At 42.7% G+C, this 22,449-nt stretch overlaps 1 protein-coding gene across 4 annotated transcripts in view; it reads left to right on the top strand.

Annotated features, from left to right (window-relative positions):
- Positions 1-22,449, top strand: part of LOC135109802 (sushi, von Willebrand factor type A, EGF and pentraxin domain-containing protein 1-like) — a 38,105-nt gene that overhangs the window by 4,164 nt on the left and 11,492 nt on the right. For 3 of the 4 annotated variants that reach the window (XM_064021478.1, XM_064021480.1, XM_064021481.1), the window contains exons 2-37: positions 2,785-2,952; positions 3,357-3,491; positions 4,535-4,690; positions 5,040-5,139; positions 5,395-5,577; positions 5,958-6,116; positions 6,526-6,705; positions 6,837-7,016; positions 7,303-7,497; positions 7,755-7,856; positions 8,333-8,482; positions 8,911-9,032; positions 9,187-9,301; positions 9,797-9,991; positions 10,174-10,265; positions 10,367-11,129; positions 11,336-11,521; positions 11,918-12,079; positions 12,238-12,399; positions 12,705-12,807; positions 12,926-13,004; positions 13,150-13,273; positions 13,417-13,644; positions 13,841-14,039; positions 14,190-14,347; positions 14,511-14,599; positions 14,716-14,825; positions 14,965-15,137; positions 15,417-15,631; positions 15,955-16,150; positions 16,325-16,498; positions 16,904-17,108; positions 17,328-17,529; positions 17,795-21,282; positions 21,609-21,720; positions 22,046-22,231. In XM_064021478.1, coding sequence (XP_063877548.1) covers positions 2,785-2,952; positions 3,357-3,491; positions 4,535-4,690; positions 5,040-5,139; positions 5,395-5,577; positions 5,958-6,116; positions 6,526-6,705; positions 6,837-7,016; positions 7,303-7,497; positions 7,755-7,856; positions 8,333-8,482; positions 8,911-9,032; positions 9,187-9,301; positions 9,797-9,991; positions 10,174-10,265; positions 10,367-11,129; positions 11,336-11,521; positions 11,918-12,079; positions 12,238-12,399; positions 12,705-12,807; positions 12,926-13,004; positions 13,150-13,273; positions 13,417-13,644; positions 13,841-14,039; positions 14,190-14,347; positions 14,511-14,599; positions 14,716-14,825; positions 14,965-15,137; positions 15,417-15,631; positions 15,955-16,150; positions 16,325-16,498; positions 16,904-17,108; positions 17,328-17,529; positions 17,795-21,282; positions 21,609-21,720; positions 22,046-22,231 — 9,546 coding nt within the window. The remainder of the gene's footprint in view (positions 1-2,784; positions 2,953-3,356; positions 3,492-4,534; positions 4,691-5,039; positions 5,140-5,394; positions 5,578-5,957; positions 6,117-6,525; positions 6,706-6,836; positions 7,017-7,302; positions 7,498-7,754; positions 7,857-8,332; positions 8,483-8,910; positions 9,033-9,186; positions 9,302-9,796; positions 9,992-10,173; positions 10,266-10,366; positions 11,130-11,335; positions 11,522-11,917; positions 12,080-12,237; positions 12,400-12,704; positions 12,808-12,925; positions 13,005-13,149; positions 13,274-13,416; positions 13,645-13,840; positions 14,040-14,189; positions 14,348-14,510; positions 14,600-14,715; positions 14,826-14,964; positions 15,138-15,416; positions 15,632-15,954; positions 16,151-16,324; positions 16,499-16,903; positions 17,109-17,327; positions 17,530-17,794; positions 21,283-21,608; positions 21,721-22,045; positions 22,232-22,449) is intronic. The other variant, XM_064021479.1, reaches the window with a different exon arrangement.

Consider the following 22,449-nt stretch of genomic DNA (forward strand, 5'->3'; position numbering starts at 1 on the left):
TTTCATCGCCCTCGTCCTCCTCCTCTTCCTCGTCCTCCTCCTTTAAACCCTTCCCCGATTTACTCCGCGTCTCTGAATTTAATTAAGAATGTTTGGGAAAAAAGGAGTGGTCGAGAGCTCCGTTCTTACCCCAACAATGGTGACCTTAGAAGCCATATGACGCTCACGCCCACCTCTCTCTCTCTCTGTGCGTGTGTGTGTGTGTGTGTGTGTGTGCTCGTAACCACCCCATCCACCCACACACTGTCTCTCCACCCCCTCCCCCCATTACTGCTAACTGCACGAGCTGTCTATATTAATTTGCGTTTTCATGTTGCTTGCTTGCTCCTCTCTCTCTCTCTCTCTCTCTCTCTCTCTCTCTCTCTCTCTCTCTCTCTCTGATAAGACAACCTTCATATCGATTTTTTTTTGTTTTGTTTTGAGAGAGAGAGAGAGAGAGAGAGAGAGAGAGAGAGAGAGAGAGAGAGAGAGAGAGAGAGAGAGAGAGTATAATAAGTAGACACGTTGTTGACATTATCTACACACGTTTTCACTCACTGGGTAAGAAGCTGTCAAAAGAAGAGGATAAGGAGGAGGAGGAAGCAGAAAGAGGAGGAGAGGAAGGAACGCAAGAAAGCAGGCGAAAGGAGAATAATAATAATAATAATAATAGTAGTAGTAGTAATAATAATAATGATACTATTATTATTATTATTATTATTATTATTATTATTATTAAAAGTAGTACTTAGTATGAGGAAGCAGAGGCGGAGGAAGAGAGAAAGAAAGAACGAAAAGTAAACAGTCGACAAAGAAACATGATATGTAAAAAAAAACAAAGAAGTGAAAAAAAAGAACACTAATTAATTATACCGTTAAAACAAAGACAGTAGTTATTGTAGTTATTTTCTTCTGTTTTCGAGATTAACACTAAGGAATACAAAGGAAGAAGAAAACAGCTGAACCCTTACGAGGTTGCTTGGGAAGGAACGAAGGAGAGAAAGATGGTAGGCTTGCAAGTGAGACAAACAGACAGACAAAACAACAAACTATCCCTCGTCTTCTTAAGGCCATCAGCAGGCAGAAGGAAGATGGGGGAGGGGGGAGGGAGAGACGGGGGGGACAGGCGGTAAGAGTCAGGGGGGATCGGTGGGTTCTGGTTACAGGAGTTAAAAAGGGGAGTTAAGGAATCGCCAGTTTTGTGGATGGGCCCGTCTCTCTCTCTCTCTCTCTCTCTCTCTCTCTCTCTCTCTCTCTCTCTCTCTCTCTCTCTCTCTCTCTCTCTCTCTCTCGTGAGGACCGCAAGGTCTGTTGTGGCCTGTGTATCTATGTAACTCTATGTAACTCTCTCACTCTCTTTCTCTTTCCTTTTCCCCTTTTTCCCTCCTCCAAATGAAGGTAATCCTTAAAATCTTGCATATACTTATTCTCACTGATCTCCTCCTCCTGTTCCACTTCCTCCTGCTCTTTCTCTTCCTCATCTTCTTCTTCTAATCATTAATAAGACGAGTGTCTTACGAAATCAGGAAGTCACACACACAAAAAAAAAAATTTCTCCATTACCATTACTGTCACTTATGTTTTTTTTTTTTTTTTTTTTTTTTTTTTGCGTATATTGGCTACTGACGTAAATGTATCTGGGCTGGAGGAGGAGGTGAATGAGTCTCCTTAAGTTCAATGCGGGCACACACAGTTATCCTTGAGTTATCCAGAGGTGCACGTGTTCTATCACCAATCCTACGTGACCACGACGGCCGCACGCTTCCCTCACGAGGTCCCATGCGGGCACTCAGTAATAAGCTTTTGATGCCTCGCTTGAATGAAAAGAATCCACGCTCTCTTCTTTGGCCATGCTCTCATCTTATACCCAAAGTCGCGATCTTTGTAAATCCTTGTAGTTGCAGTAGTAATAGTAGTAGTAGTAGTAGTGGTAGAAGTAGTAGTTATCATTCACATCATTATTGCATACATACGCGACAGTGCAATATAAAAAGATGCTAAACCCTCTGTTTAGCATAAGATTCCATTGCAGCAATGAAAAAACAAAACTAACATTAGCAATTAGACACCATAATCATGAGAGACAAGGAGAGGGAGGGAGAGAGTGAAGAGCTACGTAGAAGACCCGTCACTTGACACTTCACGTAGGAATAAACGCTGCTAAACAAAATGACAAAATCCCATCTGAGAGAGTAAGGAACCATTATGAAAGAAGAGAGAAGTGAGGAGAGCAAGCGGGACCTCCATGCAGTCATCCCACCCCTGCCAACACTGAACAGATGTGTCAGCCGCACTAGACCCACGCAGCACATCCATCCATCACTCTGCTCTTATCTTACCGCCTCTCATGGCCTGCTCTGAGTACTGTCTATGATGTGGCTGGGAAGGAGGGACTTTCATGTGTGCGTGTGTGTGTGTGTGTATTTAACCTATTAGTAATGTTTTAGTTGCGTTTTTTTTTACGGGACTGAGTCAAACTTGTAATGTCCTGTGTTTTTAATTTGCTCTCTGTGTGTGTGATATTCAAGAGAGAGAGAGAGAGAGAGAGAGAGAGAGAGAGATTTCGTGAAAGCTCATTTTACTTTCGCTCATGACAAGGTAGATTCTCTCTCTCTCTCTCTCTCTCTCTCTCTCTCTCTCTCTCTCTCTCTCTCTCTCTCTCTCTCTCTCTCTCTCTCTCTCCTCTATATATATATATATATATATATATATATATATATATATATATATATATATATATATATATATATATATATCTTCTTTCTTTCTGTCTATCTATCTGTCTATCATTATCTCCACCCTCAGGTTCCCAATCAGCGCATTGAGCTCATCTTCCTGGTGGACGCCTCGGCCTCAGTCGGGGCAGAAAACTTCTTCAACGAGATCAAGTTCGTCAAGAAACTCTTAGCAGACTTCGCCGTCTCTTATAACCAGACGAGGGTGGCCGTCATCACCTTCTCCAGCAAGCACAAGGTGAGGGAAAGTGCAATTCTCCTTTTTTTTTTTTTTTTCTTTCCTACCTTTTCACCTTTCTCATCCTCTACGCGGACGCCTGTGTTTTTCTTCCTCACTTCTTCCTCTTCGTGTATGTTAGTTTTTCTTTGTTTGTCCTTTCTTCCTTTTCTTTCCCACAATTCTTCGTTCCTTTCGTGTTACTTCAGATGGAAATAGTGTCAATATCTCTCTCCATTCTTTTGAATTTTCTTCCTTCCCGCTTCACTTTCTTTTCTTCCTTCCTGTCTGCCATCTTTCCTTAAAACTTCGTCTGCCTCCCACTTTCCACCTTCCTTCTAGTTCATCCTCCTCCCTAACTTCCCTCCCTCCCTCTCACCCTACCACCAGTAACCTACAGTAACTCATCTGTCCCTATCTCACAGGTAATTCGGCACATTGACCATGTGACTCAGGCCTCGGAACAAAACCACAAATGCTCGTTGCTGGAGAGGGAGCTTCCGAGGATCAGATACTCCGGGGGCGGCACCTACACTCTTGGGGCACTCCTGGAGGCTCAGGTTATTATTATTATTATTATTATTATTATTATTATTATTATTATTATTATATGTTTTTATTGTAATTGTTCTTAGTTATATTCACATTACCAAGTTAATCAGGTAATAAAGCGAGTATATGAAACAGTTTTAGAATTACCGGTTCAGGCGAAGTTTACATTATGATAAGGATTCGTGGATGATTGTTAGGACTAGTGTGGGCTGTCAGCTTTGGTGTTTTCACTGTCACTAGTGAAAACACTTTGGTGTTTCACTGTCAGTAGTGTTATCTCACTCTTTGTGACGCATTGTCAGAGTGTGACACTTATTACTTCATCTAAATTATCCTAATCTGAGCAAAACTTAAAGCACTAAAACTTTTAAACTACTCGATCCCTTTTTTTGCCGGCAGTGTTGCTCTTCAAAACTTGCACCAAAACATTTTACAAGACTGAGGGGAAATCATAACAAAGGAGTAATGGTAGGACTGTCTAGGATAACCAAACACCACTTGAGCCATGGAGATCCTCATGGTTTGACTAGTAAAATCCTTGAGTGTCATGTCGTGGGTTTAATTCAGTAATCATTCTTGCTGCTCCTCCCAATACAAGTGTGATCCTCGTGTACAGTGGCAGAAACTCTTTGCTCTCTCACCACAATTTTTCAAGGCCACAGGGATGATTAGCTGGATCCTCAAGAGTGTTTCTCCTGTTAGTAATGTAGAAATCATATTAATTTGTCACTAGAATTGTAAAACCAACCTTACAACCTGAGTAACATCAATTAGAGCCTTTCAATGTAGTGGAGGTACAGCGCATAAGTGTTACAGAATATGGTGCCTTGACTGTAGTGGAGGTACAGCGCATAAGTGTTACAGAATATGGTGCCTTTCACTGGTGGACATATAATTTTTCTAGTTTATAGCTACATAAGTACTTCTGTAACTTAGAAAAGACATCATTAATTTCCTCTTTTAACTATTTTTGTGCTTTGAATGTTGATAAAGAGTAACCGCAGCTGTAAAAGGGTTAATCTTATCCATCATTCAATCCATCCCTCTCCAGAGCATCATAGCCCTGGCCAGACCTGATGCCATAAAGGCTGTCTTCTTGGTGACCGATGGCTACAGTAATGGTGGGGACCCGAGGCCTGCTGCTGCTTTCCTGCAAGCCCGAGGGGTGCGAATATTCACGTTTGGCATCCGGAATGGCAATGTCAAGGTGAGAAGTAGAAGCGTGTATAGAGAGGAAGGGAAAGGTGTCTCTGTGTTTGTATGAATATCTAACTAGCTCTGTTTATTTAACTGAATTTTATACATTCATCTTCTGTTTAATTCTGATTTTCATTTTTAGGTATGGTATTTGATATTAATGCTAGTAGCAGCAAAATTGCCCTTGCATAATTCCTCAAGAAACAAGATACTTATTCCTAAGAGATAAAAAAAATAACATAAACAGAAAAAAAATATGCCATTTGCTAAGAGAAAGGTTAGAAGATGATCTTAGCAAGTTAACAGTTATGGCTCAAAGTGATATCTTTGTCTCATGTGTCTTTCTGCATCCCTGTCAGGAGCTGTATGACATGGCCTCTGTCCCAAAGGAAGAACACTCATACATCCTTGATTCCTTTGAGGAGTTTGAAGCGTTAGCAAGGAGAGCACTGCATGAAGGTAGGATATATCTTTTCCATATCTTTTCTTCAATCTAGTCCCATCCTTTTTCATATATTGTAGTTTCTCCTTCATTACATTTCCTGTTTCTATTTTTCCCCACTTTTAATTCATTCATTTACTTATCTGTAGTTTATTTCAAATAATATATCTTTTATCTCTTGTTCCTGGAAACAGTGAGAAAAAGAAGAAAGTTTTATCCATCTACGAGTGAACTAACGTATACTGCTTGCTTCCCCCCAACCCCCCGCCCAGATCTACACAGTGGTGTGTACATGGAGCAGGACAGACGTGCATGCCTCAAGCTGTGCCAGGATGGAGAGCTGAACAGCTGCTGTGACATCTACGCTTCCTGCACCTGTGGCACTCACACGGGCCACTATGCCTGCGCCTGCCGTGAGGGTTACTATGGCACAGGTCTGCGTGGTGATTGCAGGGGTGAGTGTGCTGGCTGTTTTTTTGCCACATGATTGCTTGTGATTCTTAAGCCTGGTTGTCATACACTGCTCATCCAGCTCTATGATGGAAGACAAGGATGTCAGATGAAATAATAATGATGATGATAATATGTTGATAGTGTCCGTGTTGGATTGACAGGGTGCTGACTGATTCCATGGATATTATAGTTTTATGTGTCAGTATCCTTTTCCTCTTTGGTATATTTTTACATATTACAATACTGCTATATATTTTATATACCATAGAAAATTGCATGTAGCATCTTGGCTTTGGTCTTCATTGTTGAGAAGAATTTTATAATGTGTATATATTTGAATATTTTTGTTTTACTCAGCACTACTATTGGTATCCACCTACAGCATGTCCAGCAGGCACATACAAGAACACACAGACCCCTGGGGATGTTTCCACCTGCCTGCCGTGTCCAGACCCCAACATGCTGAGCTCCTCGGGCTCCACCTCTCGCCAGCAGTGCTACTGTAAACGTGGCTACACCCAGATTGGAATGAGATGCACCAGTGAGTAAAACTATTTAGACTTTGAAATGGGCAGTATAAGGGTGATTTTTACTATTATGGACAATGAAGTGACAACAATACAAGATGGAAATATTTAGTTCTGATCGTTATGCCTTTCCATGTTTCGTAAAATAGTTGAATGCATGTTATTAGTATGATTTGGAAGATACCACTTACAGCCAAAGAAGTGTTCAAGTGATTCAATGTTTTCAGTGCTTGTAGTTTCAGATTTGCTTACAAAGATCATTTAAGTTTTCTGAAATTTAGTAATGAGTTTCATATTATTGTCACCAGTTAATTGGTGAATTATAAATGAGTTGAATTTCTATATCATTTAGTTACATAGACTAAAGATGATTTTATTAAATACTACCTAATGTCTCTCAAATTCTGCTTGCTTCATTACCAGTGATGCAGTGCCCAGTACTCAAGCCACCTCAGAATGGTTATTTTGTGCGCAAGACATGTGGTAATGTGGTGAATGCAGCTTGTGGCATCCGCTGCAATTCTGGTTACACCCTACAGGGCTCCTCCATCCGACTGTGTGGCGAGGATGGTGTCTGGAGTGGCGGTGATGCACATTGTATCAGTCAGTATCATCAGTGCTTCTTATTTTTTTTACTTCACTGCAACAGTATTTGTTATTATATTCCCTGAAAATCCTGAAGGGCATTAGATGATTGATCTCAATGTTAATGATCATTTTCATTCATTGAACAGTGAAATCATGTCAGGAGCTCCATGCTCCTGGCAATGGGACTGTGCAGTGCTCCCAGGAGCAGCCCACCATAGACACTGAGTGCACCTTTGGTTGTGATCCGGGATTTCAGTTGGTGGGCTCACAGGTTAGGACCTGCTTGCCGGTGGCTATGTGGGATGGCATCCCTGCATATTGCAAACGTAAGGCAACAGGCTTCACAGTTTTGTGTGTAATATCAATATTTTGACATAATGACAGGTGAACAGGTCTATGTCTGACAGTTGTATGGTGTATCATAGGATGTATAATCAAGGGATAAGGAACTGAATGAGAGTTTCTTCAGAGAATTATGTTTTAATTTGTTTATATAGTAATGTCAGCATAATTTTAAGATACTTATTACCCTTGAGTTTGGAAATCCTCTTCCCGGATAAGAATCTACTCATACTTGTTGTACCTGTGATCAAGAAAACTCCTATTCCACAGCAATCTTCTGTCCCAGCCTGCCACCCATCCATCATGGAAGAGTCAGCCCAGCCTCCTGCTCATCCCCCAGACCCAAGTATGGCATCAACTGTGAATACACATGTGACCCAGGCCACCAGATGACTGGGCCGAGGTGGACCAGTTGTGTCAGCCATGGTGTGTGGTCTGCTAAGGGCAAGACTACCAGATGTGTCGGTGAGTTGTGTGACCTTGGTGGTTGCAGCTGTGAAGTGTTTGATGAAGACTTTACATCAGGTTTTCTTTCTACTATTAGTTAGTTAGTTAGTTAGTTAGTTCATTGGTCAGTTAGTTAGGGAGTTGATGATGTCATTTATGCAGTGTAAGGTGAAAACTTTATGTATTTTAAGAGTGCATTTTCTTTTGCCGATATTTTGTGTGCATTTCTTAGACTTTATTGTGTAATTAACTACTTGTTCCTTCTGTCTCCTGAGATGTGACCCCACCTGTCATCCAGTGTCCTGCCAACAAGACAGTGGCCACAGAGCCCCATGAGAGCTATGCCTTGGTTCGCTGGGATGGGCCACACATCACTGGTGAGTCACTTGTATCACTGAAATAGCTTGTAGTAACTGGTTGGTCTAGAAGGTTTTAAGAATATTGTGATATGGATCTCTGGAGGATAAGGGATGTTCAAAATTAATAAAAGAGAGTATGGTATTGTACAGTATAATTCCTGGTGTGGCTTTAGATGGATAAATAAATATTCTTTTGTGTAAATAAATCCCTTTCTACTAAGGGCTAATGGGGCTAAGAGTATGAATGATGTGTGTGTGTGTGGTGCTTTGTCAGGGCCACCCCATGTGGGATTGCTGACCTGGTAAGTAGATAGATAGATAAATGGATATTATGTTTTTTGGGAACTAATGAGTGTTTGGTTCTGTTTGGTTGCTGTACTTAACACCTCCATGTCAAGGGTTCACTCCCAATCAAAGGTGCCTCTCATGGCTCAGAATTTATCCTGCCTTTAGGGATGTATCACTAATGCATATGACATTTGTTTATATCACAGATAATGCAGGGAATGAGTATGTGGGTGTGGCGTCCATTCCTGTGACCACCCAGCCAATGAAGCTTTCCATTGGAACACACACAATCACCTACTTGGCCAAGGACAAGATGGGCAACAGAGCCTCATGCAAGTTCTCCATCACAGTTCTGGGTGAGGGAGGATGCATTGTGTGGTATCATAGCTTTTGGTTTGGTCTGTATGAGACCTGAGAGATTGTTATCATTGCACTGTTAGCCTATTAGTTTGATGGTCTCATTGTTGATCTTAAACTATTGTAATCCAATTTTTGAAATTTTCATTAGTTTTACCTGAATGGTTTAGGTATCCTCTTGCTGTGTAATTTATTTCACAAGTGCAGCAATGCAGCAATTTCATGAAAATAAGCTCATTTCATAAACTCAATAACTAAGGTTCTCTCTCTCTCTCTCTCTCTCTCTCTCTCTCTCTCTCTCTCTCTCTCTCTCTCTCTCTCTCTCTCTCTCTCTCTCTCTCTCTCTCTCTCTCTCTCTCTCTCTCTCTCTCTCTCTCTCTCTCTCTCTCTCTCTCTCTCTCTCTCTCTCTTCCTTGTGACTGGGAAGATGAGGAGGCCCCGAGGGTGGACTGGTGTGAGTCACCGCCCATCTTCCTCTCCCATGAGGAGGATGTGGATGTGTACTGGGAGGAACCGATTTTCTCAGACAACTCAGGCAAGGAGGTGCAGGTAAGAGGAGACAAAGTGCACTTGAAATATAGTATAGTACATGTGCTTTTCTTACATCTCTTCACTCCCTTAGATCACTCCTTGTGTACTGTTAAATTAAGCATTTTACAGGTTATTAAGAATGAGATATGTGAATGTAATCCTTTCACTTCAGGTTACTCGGTCATTAGATCCAGGACGGTTCCCTCAAGGTGACACGCTGGTGGAGTACCTGGCCATGGATGAGGCAGGAAACACAGCTTCCTGCAACATCACCATCACTGTGCAGAGTAAGTAACAGCAACTGCCTCTGTTGAAGGAGTGAGGTTTAACAAATTGTATTGCAAAGATTCCTTCATTTGTATGCATATGTTTATGTTCACTGCTGTTGATGCTTATCCATCTACAGGTATTTACCAAACTGAAAGCTTCCTTGGTTTATCCTTAAAGGCAGACAGATCAAGAAGGAAGCAATTTAACAGTATCATAGTTTTTAGTGCATATGAATACCTTTCTTTAATGTTAGAATTCTCTTTTTTCTTTAGTTCAGTGAATCACTATAATTGTCTTCATTATTCAAAAGAGCAAGTTTTCTGTTAATATAAGGTAACCCTGCTTTGTGCTGAGCTGGTACTTCCTATGCAACTAGTTTGTCATCCTCAGTGTTTTCATCAGTTCTGAATTGGGCATGAAAATGTTAATTCACATTCTTACTTAAAATCTTGAATCATGTCACCTTATGACAAGGAGATAACAGTTAATTCTTCATTTTCCTCCCTTCACAGAGCATGCCTGCCAACTGCCGGTGGATCCCATCAATGGTGCTGCCAACTGTACCGAGAACCCATCTGCCATCTTCTGCACCCTCACATGTTATGATGGCTATGCCTTTGCCATGAGGCCACAGCAGGATTACTTCTGTGCCTATGATGGTGTTTGGCTCCCAGATGACAATCCAATGCCATTCCCAGACTGTTCAGGTAGATTAGAAAGGATAATTTTCCCTCCATTTAATCATTTATTAGAAGATATTTAAGAATCTATTTAGTTAATACAAGGAAAGTGAAACAATCTTGAAGTAGATATTGTGGCTGGTGTGAAAATGAAATGAAAAGAGACATCACAGTGACAGGAGGGTTTTGATGCGTGTTTTCTCCTTCAGTGACATCAGTGTCAAACAGCATTGCTCAGGAAGGAGAGCTGGCGCTGGAGGACGATGGCTCTGTGTGTGATGACATTTTCCTCATGGGACAGGTGAGAGAAAGAGAGAGAGACTAAAATCAACATGAGTTTATATTCAATAACACCAGAAAACAATGAAATACTATTAACATGAAATCTTCCTTCCCTTCTAGGTGGAGAACCAACTGGAACAGAAACTGGAGCAGGCCCTGAACTCAATGTGCAATGAGGATGTAGTGTGTGAGGTGGCAGCTGTGGAGGCAGTATGTGAAGAGATTCTGTCTGAGGCAGAAGAAGAATACAACTCTATTGACTTCTTCAGGAGAAAGCGGTCTGTTCCTTACATGTCCTTCGTCCCAGATGAACCCCTGGAGCCCGGCTGGAAGTACTGGATCCGGGGCAGCGGCAACACTCGGGTCAAGAGGGTCAGGAGAGGAGCTCTGGAATTCATCAACCGTGAGGACCTGGATGTCTTAACACGACACAAGAGACAGTTTGGATTCTCACTGGACCACATTTTCTTTGGTGAGAGTCAAACCACCACCACTCCCTCCCCTGTGGTGCAGAAGACTGACAGCAACAAAATTGGTGCACTCATTGATATTATCTCGCGGTCTATGGGGTCTGATATTGGCTCAGTGCAGTTTGCCTCCTTTCTGGCCAACCTCAAGACACAGAATGGTGCCTTCTCCTCTGAGGACTTCCTGACAGCCTTTTCTGAGGAGTTTGGTGAGGAGAAAGTAAGAGCCTTGCAGGAGCTGGCTGGAGGAAAGTTTGGAGTAACTGGTTTTTCTACAAATCATTCTTCATCCTCCTTCTCTTCCTCTTCTTCCTCTTTCTCAAGTAGCCAGAGTGTGGAGTCTGGTTCCCCTGATGAGCTCCAGCAGCGTCCAAGTTTTACAAAAAAGGCCTTCAAGCTGCAGTTCAAAGTGCAAGGTTTGTATGCATTGTATCAAATTGTTTTTACTAAGAAGTATTGGTTCCTTTTCATGTTGAAATGTATTCATGCAGAATTGTCTTGTCAGTTACCTCAAATCTCAGTTTATCATAAGACATAGTTTTTCTTTCTGATTTGCTTCAATTTTTCAAATCTAGTTAATGACAAAAGATTTCCTCAGTTAATATACAATAATCACCTTTAGGTCATGGGTCAGGGGCTTCCAACCAACTTCAGGAAGCCCTGGGGGAGCTGCTGCAGGCTGCTGAGTCAGGACAGCTTGACCTAGACTATGGAGAGCAGCAGCTACGTGTGGCAGCAATCCGTCTGAGGGAAGACATGGAATATGTGTGTGAGGCTGGCAGTGTTGCAAGAGATGGGGGCAGGTGTGGTAAGTCTCTCAGTACTGGCTGTAGCATTGGTTCTCCTTGTGTTCTCACATCTTTATTATCATCATTTTAAGTCATGTTCTTTTCTATTTTTTAATGAGATGATCTTTATTGTTGTACACTTTTTTGTAAACTTGAGAAAAGACTGAATACAGCTTGTCACTTGGTAGTCACTATAGTGTCTGTTGTTTTAAGCAGGCAAAGAAGGCAATGATTCTTTCCCCTGGTTGTATCTAATAATGAAAATCAGTCACTGCAATAATGACTCATTTCTTGGCTAAGTAGTCAGTGAATAACAGTTATAATTTGTAATTAAAGGAAACACCATCATAGTTTGCCCTGCAGATGCTCATGCTTTAGAAATGTTCTGAGTGTGCTCTTTTGTTCTCTCCTCCAAGTGAAGTGTCCTGTGGGAACCTTCTTCAATGTCATCTTGCGGGAGTGCCAGCCATGTCCCCAGGGATCCTTCCAGCCAGAGGAAGGCCAGGTGTCCTGCCTTGTGTGTCCTGCCAACACCTCCACCAAGACCAGTAATGCCAAGAGTGATGCTGATTGCAAAGGTTTGGGAGGACTTTTTTTGTTTTATGGCAATGCTGCTCTCTATATAGTTTTCATTGTAAATTTCAAAGCATTTAGTAATAATTTGATTGCAGCTATTGTTACAGCAGTCAAATCTTCACTTATGGTGAATTACATCCTATTCACTTATTTCCTGCAGCTCAGTGCTTGCCAGGAACATTTTCTGAGGATGGCCTTGAACCATGCACCACCTGTGAGTTAGGCCAGTACCAGGATGATTACTCCTCACTCTCCTGTGCCAGCTGTCCCCACGGCACCACCACCTGGCGCCGCGGCACCTGGGTCATTGACGAGTGTCGCCGTGAGTCTCACCCAGTGGGAAATTTATGCTTGGATGTGAATAACAATTCACATGAAGAACAGTTCAATAAGTAACAAGACACATGCATCAAATGAAATAGATTTGTAGTTTTAATATTCTCACATGTAAAAAGTATGGTATGCTTACATAAAATTTTTTTTTTCTAGAATTTATTCTATGTAGTGTAATATGATTTACTAAATCAAATATCAATTTATCTCTCAATCACTTGAAATATTATTGCAGTGAATCATTCAAGGTTGCATTTACTGTACAAATAATAGTAATAAATTATTGTATTGCAGCAATGTGTCTTCCTGGCCAGGTGTCAAACACAGGACTGGAGCCTTGTTACTATTGTCCCCCAGGACACTTCCAGGAACAGGAGGGGCAAAAGGAGTGCCTCAGGTCAGTGGGAATATGGGCAGGGCATGAGATGAGTGGATTGTCTTCTTGTCCTTGTCACCTTGTAATTGATAGTTTTTGTCACTTGGCAAACAGATGACATGGCAATAACTTCTTGCAGATGTCCAGGAGGAGGCAGCACTCCAGACCGTGGCACTGCTTCCATGTACCAGTGTGACGGAGTGTCCCCAGATGACCAGGTGCTCACTCAGTAATTTTGGGCCACCTTGAAGTCTTTTGACATCACAGATCTATATTCCTATGATAACTAATTTCTCTTGTTAATATCTTGTGACTGTTCATACTCTGGAGCCTCCTGCCTGATGTATCTGTGTGTCCCTCCAGGCAGTGTACAACACCCTGGAGACAGTGCCAATCAATGACTGCTTCAGTGAGCCCTGCCTTAACTCAGCCACTTGTGTCCCCATGGCTTCTGGTTATATGTGTGAGTGCTCACCCGGCTTCTCAGGTGAGCTGCTCCTCAACACAATTAATTTTTATATGGATATGAAAGGCTGCATGAGTATTGTGGACAAAATGAAAACTTGCTGCTCATTGTTTCCAAGCTACATCTCCTGTGAGTGGTGTATGTAGTGCTCTCTGTCCCTCCAGGTGAACAGTGCCAGACTGAGGTCAATGAGTGTGAGAGTGAACCCTGCTTCAACAATGGCTCCTGCACTGACCAACTCAACAGCTTCCACTGCAGCTGCCTGCCTGGCTTCACAGGGCCTCAGTGTGAGGTGAACAATGATGAATGTAACCCTGACCCCTGCCAGAATGGTGCTGCATGTGTTGACCTCATAAATGCCTTCAAGTGTATTTGTGAGTCAGGATACACAGGTGAGTGATAGCTTATTTTAATAATTTCATCCAATATTCATACGGTCTGTGAGAGGTCTGTCTAAATATAAGTTGAAATACCCGTTAATTAAGAGATAGCCAAGATAAGAATGGTGACAAAAGATTGAAAGCATTGGTTGATTGTAAAGACTTAAGATGTCCTGAGTTTTTAGTGAGGCTTCAACCTTGCTTGCAGGTGAGGTGTGTGACATAGACGTAGATGAGTGTGCTGCAAATCCCTGTGCTGAGGGTGCCACTTGTCAGGATCTCCTTAATGACTTCATCTGCCTCTGTCCTCCTGGAGACACTGGTCGCTTCTGTGAGACTCACATCAATGAGTGTGAGTCATCGCCTTGCCTCCATGGCTTGTGCCTGGACCAAGTCAATGAGTTCAAGTGAGTGAGGAGCTTAGGACATTACTCTGTGTGTGTGTGTGTGTGTACCCATCCCTTAATATCACTGTAGGGCTTAAAAAGAATGGGATATTGTTAAGTAGAGTTATTAAAAAAGGTATTGCAGTAGTGCTGAGGATTCTGCCCTCCCAGGTGTGTGTGTGAACCAGGATACACTGGAACCACTTGTGAGGAGGACATAGATGAGTGTGCATCTCAGCCATGCCAGAATGGTGCCACATGTCTTGATGAAATCAGTGCATTCTCCTGCACCTGCCCACCTGGGTTCTCTGGTACACTGTGTGAGGATGGTAAGATTTGAAAACTTTCATGGTGTTATTTTGTGGGAGCTGAGGACTATAATTCTATATAGATTATAAGTTTGGCTTCAGTTTGTCACTGAATGAAGGACATTGATAAATTGCTGATATATACAGTGGTAAGTAATGATTCATTATTTATTTTTTTTTACAGAAATCTCAGCTGATTTCTTCCTGAAGTTTCCCTCATCTGGCATCCTTGATTATGTGTCTCTGGAGGGCTTCTCACATTCTTTGGACAGTGTGGGTATTTCATGAAATATTTACCACTTCATTGTTATGTTGTTGCCAGGATCTGACTTTTGTGCTTAAGATGGGCTTGAAAAATGTACATTTCCTTATTTCTTTTATCTCTGCAGTTTTCTTTGTGTTTATGGATGAAGACTGATGACCTGAACAACTATGGCACACCCTTCAGCTATGCTACAGACTCTCATGACAATGCACTCACTCTCACAGACTACAGTGGGTGAGTGGAGGCTGGCAGAGCTCAATGGTAGTGTTTTTGAACAATGACTTTGTAAAATAACTGATGAGGTACTATCATCTTGCAGTATATTAAAGAGATATTCTAGCCATTTCTGGCAACAAATCTGTATTCTATCCAGGTTTGTGTTGTACGTGAATGGTGACAAGCAGATTACTGATGTGCGAATCAATGATGGCTTGTGGCATCATGTGTGTGTCACCTGGACCTCTGCTGATGGCACCTGGGTCATATACCTTGATGGAGTCCTGAATGACAGTGGCACTGGCCTGGCAAATGGCACTTCTGTTGAAGGTAAAAGAGGAAGACAATGAAGAATTGCTGATTTTGGTGTAGGTAGTAACTAGAAAATCACTAATACAAAATAGTAATAAGAAAGGTATTAAAAATCAGTTGATTTTGATGTATATAACCACTAGAAAAGCATTGATAGTAAGAAAGTAGATGATAATTAGAAAAGCATTGAAAGAAAACAATTGATATTAGTGTACATTATAATTGCAGAAGCTTCTAGTCTGCCTTTTGCACTTCAGTTACTTTTTCTTTGGAGTGATCAAACTTTCAAACCTTCAGGTCATGGTGTGCTGGTGCTGGGACAGGAACAAGACCAGCGGGGTGGTGGGTACAGCCCCCAGGAGAGTTTTGTAGGCCAGGTCACTCAAGTCAACTTGTGGGCTGAGGTGCTTCCCTATCACCAGGTCCGCCACATTTTCCACCAATGTGAACGATACGTCGGGTCAGTGGTTGGCTGGCCAGACTTCCAGTGGGGTATCAAAGGCCAGGTTATGGTGAGTATAAGACTCAGTGTCAGGTAAAATACGCAATGCCAGGTTAAATATTCAGTGTCAGGTCAAATAGTTAGTGCCAAGTCAATATTCAGTGCCAGGTCAAATATTCAGTCCCAAGTCAAAAGTTCAGTGTTCAGTGCCAAGCTAATGTTTGTTTAGTACTGGTGAATTTAATTTTATTCTTGTAGACATTACTTGGTCTGGTCTCATTTTTTCCTCTCATAGACTCCAGTCCTGTCTGCTCATTTCAGTGAAGGCAATCTCTGCATCTTTTCTCATGCCTACTCTCATAGTCATGTCACTGAATGATATAACTCTCACAGGCTCAAGTGTCAACCTTCTGCCGGGGTTGTGGTGTGCCACGAGTACCTGAGGATGGCACCCTAACTAGAAACGGGACACAGGCAGGGGACATTGTCACAGTCAGCTGCAATGAAGGCTTCAAGCAATACCAAGGTGACAGGGAGCGGACCTGTCTGGTGTATGGCAGCTGGTCAGGTGAAGAGCCAGAGTGCCGAGGTGAGTTTACTTATCACTCATCCATTTCAAGTTGATAAGAATGTGAAAATATATGAATTTGGAAGAGAAGATTTGTGAAACAATTTGTATATGGGCTGAAATATAGTTAATGTGTCAGTGAAGTATATTGAAGTCTTGGCCATCAGACCTAACACACATCTTATCATTCCACAGCTGTGTCATGTGGCTTCCCAGGTCACCTCATCAATGGTTATGTTGAGGGCCGAAGTTACAAGTATGGAGACACCATTGTGTTCACCTGCAATCCTGGGTTTATGCTCAAAGGGGAGGACAGGAGCATTTGTCAAGCAGATGGCAAATGGAGCAATGAGCTTCCAAAGTGTGATGGTGAGGATTTCTCTTGCCTATCTTACTGATGTGTGTTAGATGCAAGATATAATGGCACATTATAGCTAGTCTCATACTTCTTATATTCTGCAGCTTCACCCTTCCATGGAATTTCATTGAATATAGTATGTTAAAGTGTATATTTCTGTGATGTATCATTTAATTAATCTCAGAAGTAGACTGTAGTTAAAAGGCATTCCTTTTTATTGTGTATGCTCATTCAAGAAAATACTTGTGAATTAAATGATGACTAAACCTATAAAGGGACACTTGAGACCACAACTTTTCCATCATATCATAATAATAACCTTGGTCTAAATGGAGTTTTATTGATCTTGACTGTCCCACCATTATGTAATGACTGCAGTCGACTAATTTTTATTATGTTTTTTTTTTGTGGTACAGTGGTCATGTGTCCAGACCTGAGTGCTGGACCTCATGGGCAGGTCACTACTAGGATTGGCGAATACTTGCCCACCAATAAGATCATGTTCCAGTGTGAGGAGGGCTACCAGATGGATGGGCCCAGCACCCTTGTCTGTGGTGGGGATGGTGAGTGGAATGGTGAGGCCCCACAGTGCCAGTCCAGGACCTGTGGTGAGATTCCCAGGTGAGGAACTCTTGGATTCCACCTAAGTAGCATGTAATAGCATGAGTCAATGTTCAGTATGTGTGAGAAACAATTTAACTTATGTTTTCCCTGTCACTCACCCCAAAAAATTAATAATGCATTGTATTTGATTGTATGTAAATGTTTATTGATACAGTAACACTTTCTTGCATTGTATGTCCTTTTGTAAGTGTTAACCAGTGTATCTCTATGCGACAGTATTTCCCATGGGTACATTGAGGAAGGATGGACGCAGGTAAGGCCAGGGGAGCAGGTGGTGGTGAGGTGTGAGCCAGGCTACAAGCTGAGGGGTGATCCGTTTATTACTTGTCAAGAAGACTCCACCTGGTCCCTCCCGCTGCCCAAGTGCACCAAGCCTAAGTGCCCCAAACCCCCACCTGTTGAGAATGGGGCGGTAAAGGTGAGCTAGTGATTATTGCCAGTTCACACTGATATCTTTTGAAAGATGTTACAATACATCATACAAGTAAGGATTTAAGGGAAAAATTGTGTATTAGCAATAGGTATTCTGGTTCATACAAATGCCATTTCCACATTATATGCAGAATAAGAAGTACATAATATAAAACTATGAAATATCTTTTAAACTCTCACCTACCTGTATGATACTGAGTGTTCAAAATGTTCTCGTAGTTGGTAATGGAAGTCCATATTATGTGTTTCAGGTCCGTGCCTCACTGAGTGAAGACGGGACGACTGGCCAAGCTGCTGTGTATAAGTGTAACCGTGGCTATGAGTTGGTGGGGGCCAAGACACTCAATTGTGGTGATGATGAGCAGTGGGATGGTCCATGGTCCTCTTGCTTGCCTATGCCATGCCCTACCCCAGAGGTGCCACCCCATGCCATCTTGCCAGAGCGCGATGTGTGGCGGGTTGATGATGTTGCGGAGTACAAGTGTCAGGAGGGCTTCAGCCTCCATGGTGCTGCCTCCCGTACCTGCATCAGTTATGGGTCTGATGCAGGATGGGGAGGAGATGTCCCAGAGTGTAGGGTCATAAAGTGTCCTCCAGTAGCCAAGCCCCAGTATGGAGTTGTGTATGTGTCATATCATCCTCCTCCACCACCCAGCACTGCCCCAGTCATCTTCCCTGTAGTTGAATCAGAAGGTCTTGTGCCAAGAAACAAGAGGCAGGTCTTATTGTTCCCAGATGTACAGGATGTCTATCCAGACTTTCCTGAGCCATCTCAGTCAGCTGATCTAGATCATGTGTACTATGGCCAGACTCATGGTACAGATTATTATAGCCAATCAACTGGTATCTTTGGTCAGTCTTCTGATGGCTTCGATGCATTTGGTCAGTCTTCTGATGGCTTCGGTGAATTTGGTCAGTCTTCTCATGGCTTCAATGAATTTGATCAATCCTCTAATGGCTTTGATGAATTTGGCCAATCCTCTAATGGCTTTGATGAATTTGGCCAATCCTCTAATGCCTTTGATGAATTTGGGCAATCCTCTAATGCCTTTGATGAATTTGGCCAATCCTCTAATGGATTTGATGGCTTTGGGCAAACTGTTAGTGGCTCTAATCCTGATTATACATATAACTTAAATCAGGTAGAGGACAGTTTCACCATCAGTAAGACTAATGGAGGCTTGACAGTTGGCCAGGAGCAGCAGCAGAGAGTGACTGAGATGTTAGAGAATAATCTTTATGATACTGAGGTGGAGTATGACTGTCAACCTGGCTACAAGCTCATTGGTGCTCGCCGCCGCCGCTGCACTGAGACTGGAGAGTGGGATGCCCCTGAACCAATCTGCTATGAAGAGTATTGCTCCACACTTCCTGTAGTGCCCAACAGCCACATTGTTTACTCTGGTTCAGGAGTAAATAGCCGTGCAGAATATGTTTGTAATGAGGGCTACACATTAGAGGGAGGTGATTTTGAACTCTTATGCCAGCCTGACAAAACATGGCTAGGAGCTCTGCCATCCTGCCAGGTGATGGACTGTGGCCAGCCTCCAGCAATTGCCAATGGTACTGTGGAAGTGTCATCAACAACATTTGGTTCTGTAGCACTATATGACTGCTTCTTTGGCTTTGTCATTGAAGGGAGCTCTGAGCGGTACTGTGATGGCTTTGGATTTTGGAATGGGACTCAGCCACGATGTGTGGCAGTTACATGCATAGTGCCACCACTTATAGTCAATGGATACATAGCATATGAGGGTAATATGTATGTTGACTCTCAGATTGAGTATGAGTGTCAAGAATGCTTTAAATTAAATGGCACTCGATTTAGAACCTGCACAGTGGAGGGTCTCTGGACCCTGGAAGAACCTGCTTGTAACCTTATCTACTGTGAACCCTTGCCAAGTAGCATACCCAATGGCCGAGTGATTGGCAGTGATAATGCCTGTGGATCGCTGGTGGAGTATGAGTGTTCAGCAGGATATGAACTGAAAGGCCGACAGAAAGCAACCTGTTTGGAAAATGAAATGTGGAGTTCTCCTACCCCATCTTGTGAGAGGGTGAGCTGTGGTGTTCCACCACTCCTGGGTAATGGTAGACTTGTTGGGGAGTCATTCCTCTTCACTGACAAGATCACATATGAGTGTGATGAAGGACATGTGCTCAGGGGAAATAGTGTTCGAGTTTGCCAGGCTAATGCCACATGGTCACATTCATTCACACGTTGTGACATTTTGAACTGCACAGTTCTGGAAGCACCAACTAATGCAGTAATTGATGTGACTGGAGTGTCTTTTGGTTCTTATGCTAATGTACGCTGTATCCCTGGTTTTCGTGCTGTAGGGGAGACTACGCTTCTATGTGATGCAACAGGACACTGGAACAAAGAATTGCCTTACTGTGACCCAGTCAAATGCCCTCCTGCACCCAAGCCATTGCATGCTACATACAAGTCAAGTGAATCAGAGTTTACTGCCTTCACTACATTGAGCTATGAGTGTGAGGAAGGCTACACCACATCCTCCTGGAGCACAGTGCTGACCTGTAGCTCTGATGGTGAGTGGACTGGAGAAGTAATACAGTGCAATCCAGTTGTATGTGGGAACCCTGGAACACTGCCTCATGGATACATCTCTGGCACTGACTATACATTTGGCAAGGAGGTTCAATTCTCGTGCATGGAAGGTTACAGGCTCCTAGGGGCACCTTCAGCTGAATGCCAGGCTGATGGCACATGGAGCAACTATGCCACATCCTGCCTAAAAGTTACATGTCCTGAGCCAGAGCAGATTCAGTTTGGCAACCTGGTGGCAGATAATGTTGATAGTTCATATGGCACCTCAGTGACTTACCAGTGCAATGCTGGCTACATATTAAAGGGTCAATCCAACAGGGTTTGTGGGGCTGATGGTGTATGGATGGGAGGTAGCCCCACTTGCCAACCAGTTACTTGTCCTGAACCTGTAGAGGCCCTGCATGCAATAATGACAGGGGATGTTTATGAGTACAGCCACAACATTACATACACCTGCTATGAGGGTTACTACATGGTTGGGGAAGGTGTGTTGAAGTGTCAAGCTGATGGTACTTGGTCTCGCAGAGCTCCTGTCTGTGAAATGATCACCTGCCCAGCATTACCTGATATTCCACATGGAAACTGGACTAGGAGGAAATTCAGTGAATTCCCAATCAAGACTGAGCCACAGGCAGAGGCAGTGGTGAGGGAGGTATTGCCAGCAAACAAGAGGGGTAAGAAAGGACGCAGAAAGAGCAAAGAACTTTCCCGCATTCAAGACCTCCTGGTAACTCAGGGACAAGAAGCTTTGATATTTGAGTATGGTGAAGAGGTGGAGTTTACATGCAACAGTGGCTACTCTATGTCCTCCAGTGGCTTACTGTCATGCACAGAGAACGGATGGAGTGCTGAGATCCCCCAGTGTCATCCAATATCATGTCCAATCCCCATTAAGATTCGGCAGGGTACTGTGACTGGTAATGACTATTCCTTGGGGGCCACCATTCTCTATGAGTGTGATGAAGGCTATGAGCTCTTTGGGGTGGCCTCTCGGACTTGTCAGGAAAATAAAGAGTGGACAGATATTGAGCCATATTGCAGAATCGTAGAGTGCCCAATACCAGCTCACCTAGAGAATGGGCAGATGCTTGGGGAGAACATCACGTACCAGTCAGTGCTGCGCTACATGTGTGACTCAGGCTTCAGGCTGGAGGGAGTGGACACCAGGTGAGACACTCCTTGCATGTGTGGATTAAATGTTTGCATGTTTGTAATTTCATATATTCTGGGTAGCATCTCGTCATGTAAACACATTTGACAACTTTTTAGACACTTATTTTGAACTAAAGTCTCTTAAACAGTTATTTGGTCTAAGAAAGTGAAAATTAACCTGCTATTTATTTTTTGTGTGTGTTCATGCAAACATTTTTTTTACAGTGCTCTGAATGTTAACAAAAGACAACCATTCCAGTGAAAGGGTTGCGTCTCAGTTAAGTTCTGCTATTCATGTGTGTACGGTATTACTGTTCCTCAGGTGAATGTATCTCCTACAGGACCTGTCAGAGTAATGGGTACTGGACTGGGGAGCAGCCAGTGTGTATGGAGCTGTTCTGTGACATACCAGCTGAGGTTCCTCATGCTATTAGGGATATTGTGGACTTAAAGGTATGATGTAGTTTTGATACTTGTGAATAGATTAAATTTTGCCATTATAGTGATTGTGTGTAGTCAGATGTACTCATTAGCTTTAGGTCATATCTTGATAGATCTTTTTGCTCAGTTCCCACATTTTGATGAATGTGTTTTGTATCTCCCAATTTATTTTTTGTCTATCACTGCAAAAATGGGAGAAATTCACAAGTTGTCCGAGCCCATAAGGGAAAATAAGGACATCAAAGAAAATTATGTTGATTCTGGTGGTTTCTCTGGGTCTTTCTAAATGCAAGTTCCTTGTATGTATCTGGTGCACTAATGCAATCTCTCACTGCAGGTTGGAGGCACAGTGCGCTACACCTGTGTTGAGGGATACCACATGCAGGGGCAGGCTGTCCTCAACTGTGTACAGGAAGGACGCTGGGATGCCATACAGCCTCGCTGCATCCAAGTTGACTGTGGCCCACCACCCTTGGGAGACAGTGTGTTGGTGGAGGGCAACAGCACCACCTATGGCTCCCAGGTTGTGCTTCTGCTCTTGTAGGATAAGTTCTCATTAATGATTGTGTTTTGAAATGCTTTTGATTTTTTTATCTTTACTTTATACAAACATTAGTGGAAGTTATGGCTGTCTTCAAGGTTGCTTTTTATAATTTTAGTGAATGTTTAACAAGGATTTTGCATCATCAATGAGAAAAATACTCATGAAAACCCAACAAATCATCTGTGTGGTCTTTGAAA

The sequence above is a fragment of the Scylla paramamosain genome, chromosome 19 (assembly GCF_035594125.1).
Source record: "Scylla paramamosain isolate STU-SP2022 chromosome 19, ASM3559412v1, whole genome shotgun sequence".
NCBI classification, from domain to species: domain Eukaryota; kingdom Metazoa; phylum Arthropoda; class Malacostraca; order Decapoda; family Portunidae; genus Scylla; species Scylla paramamosain.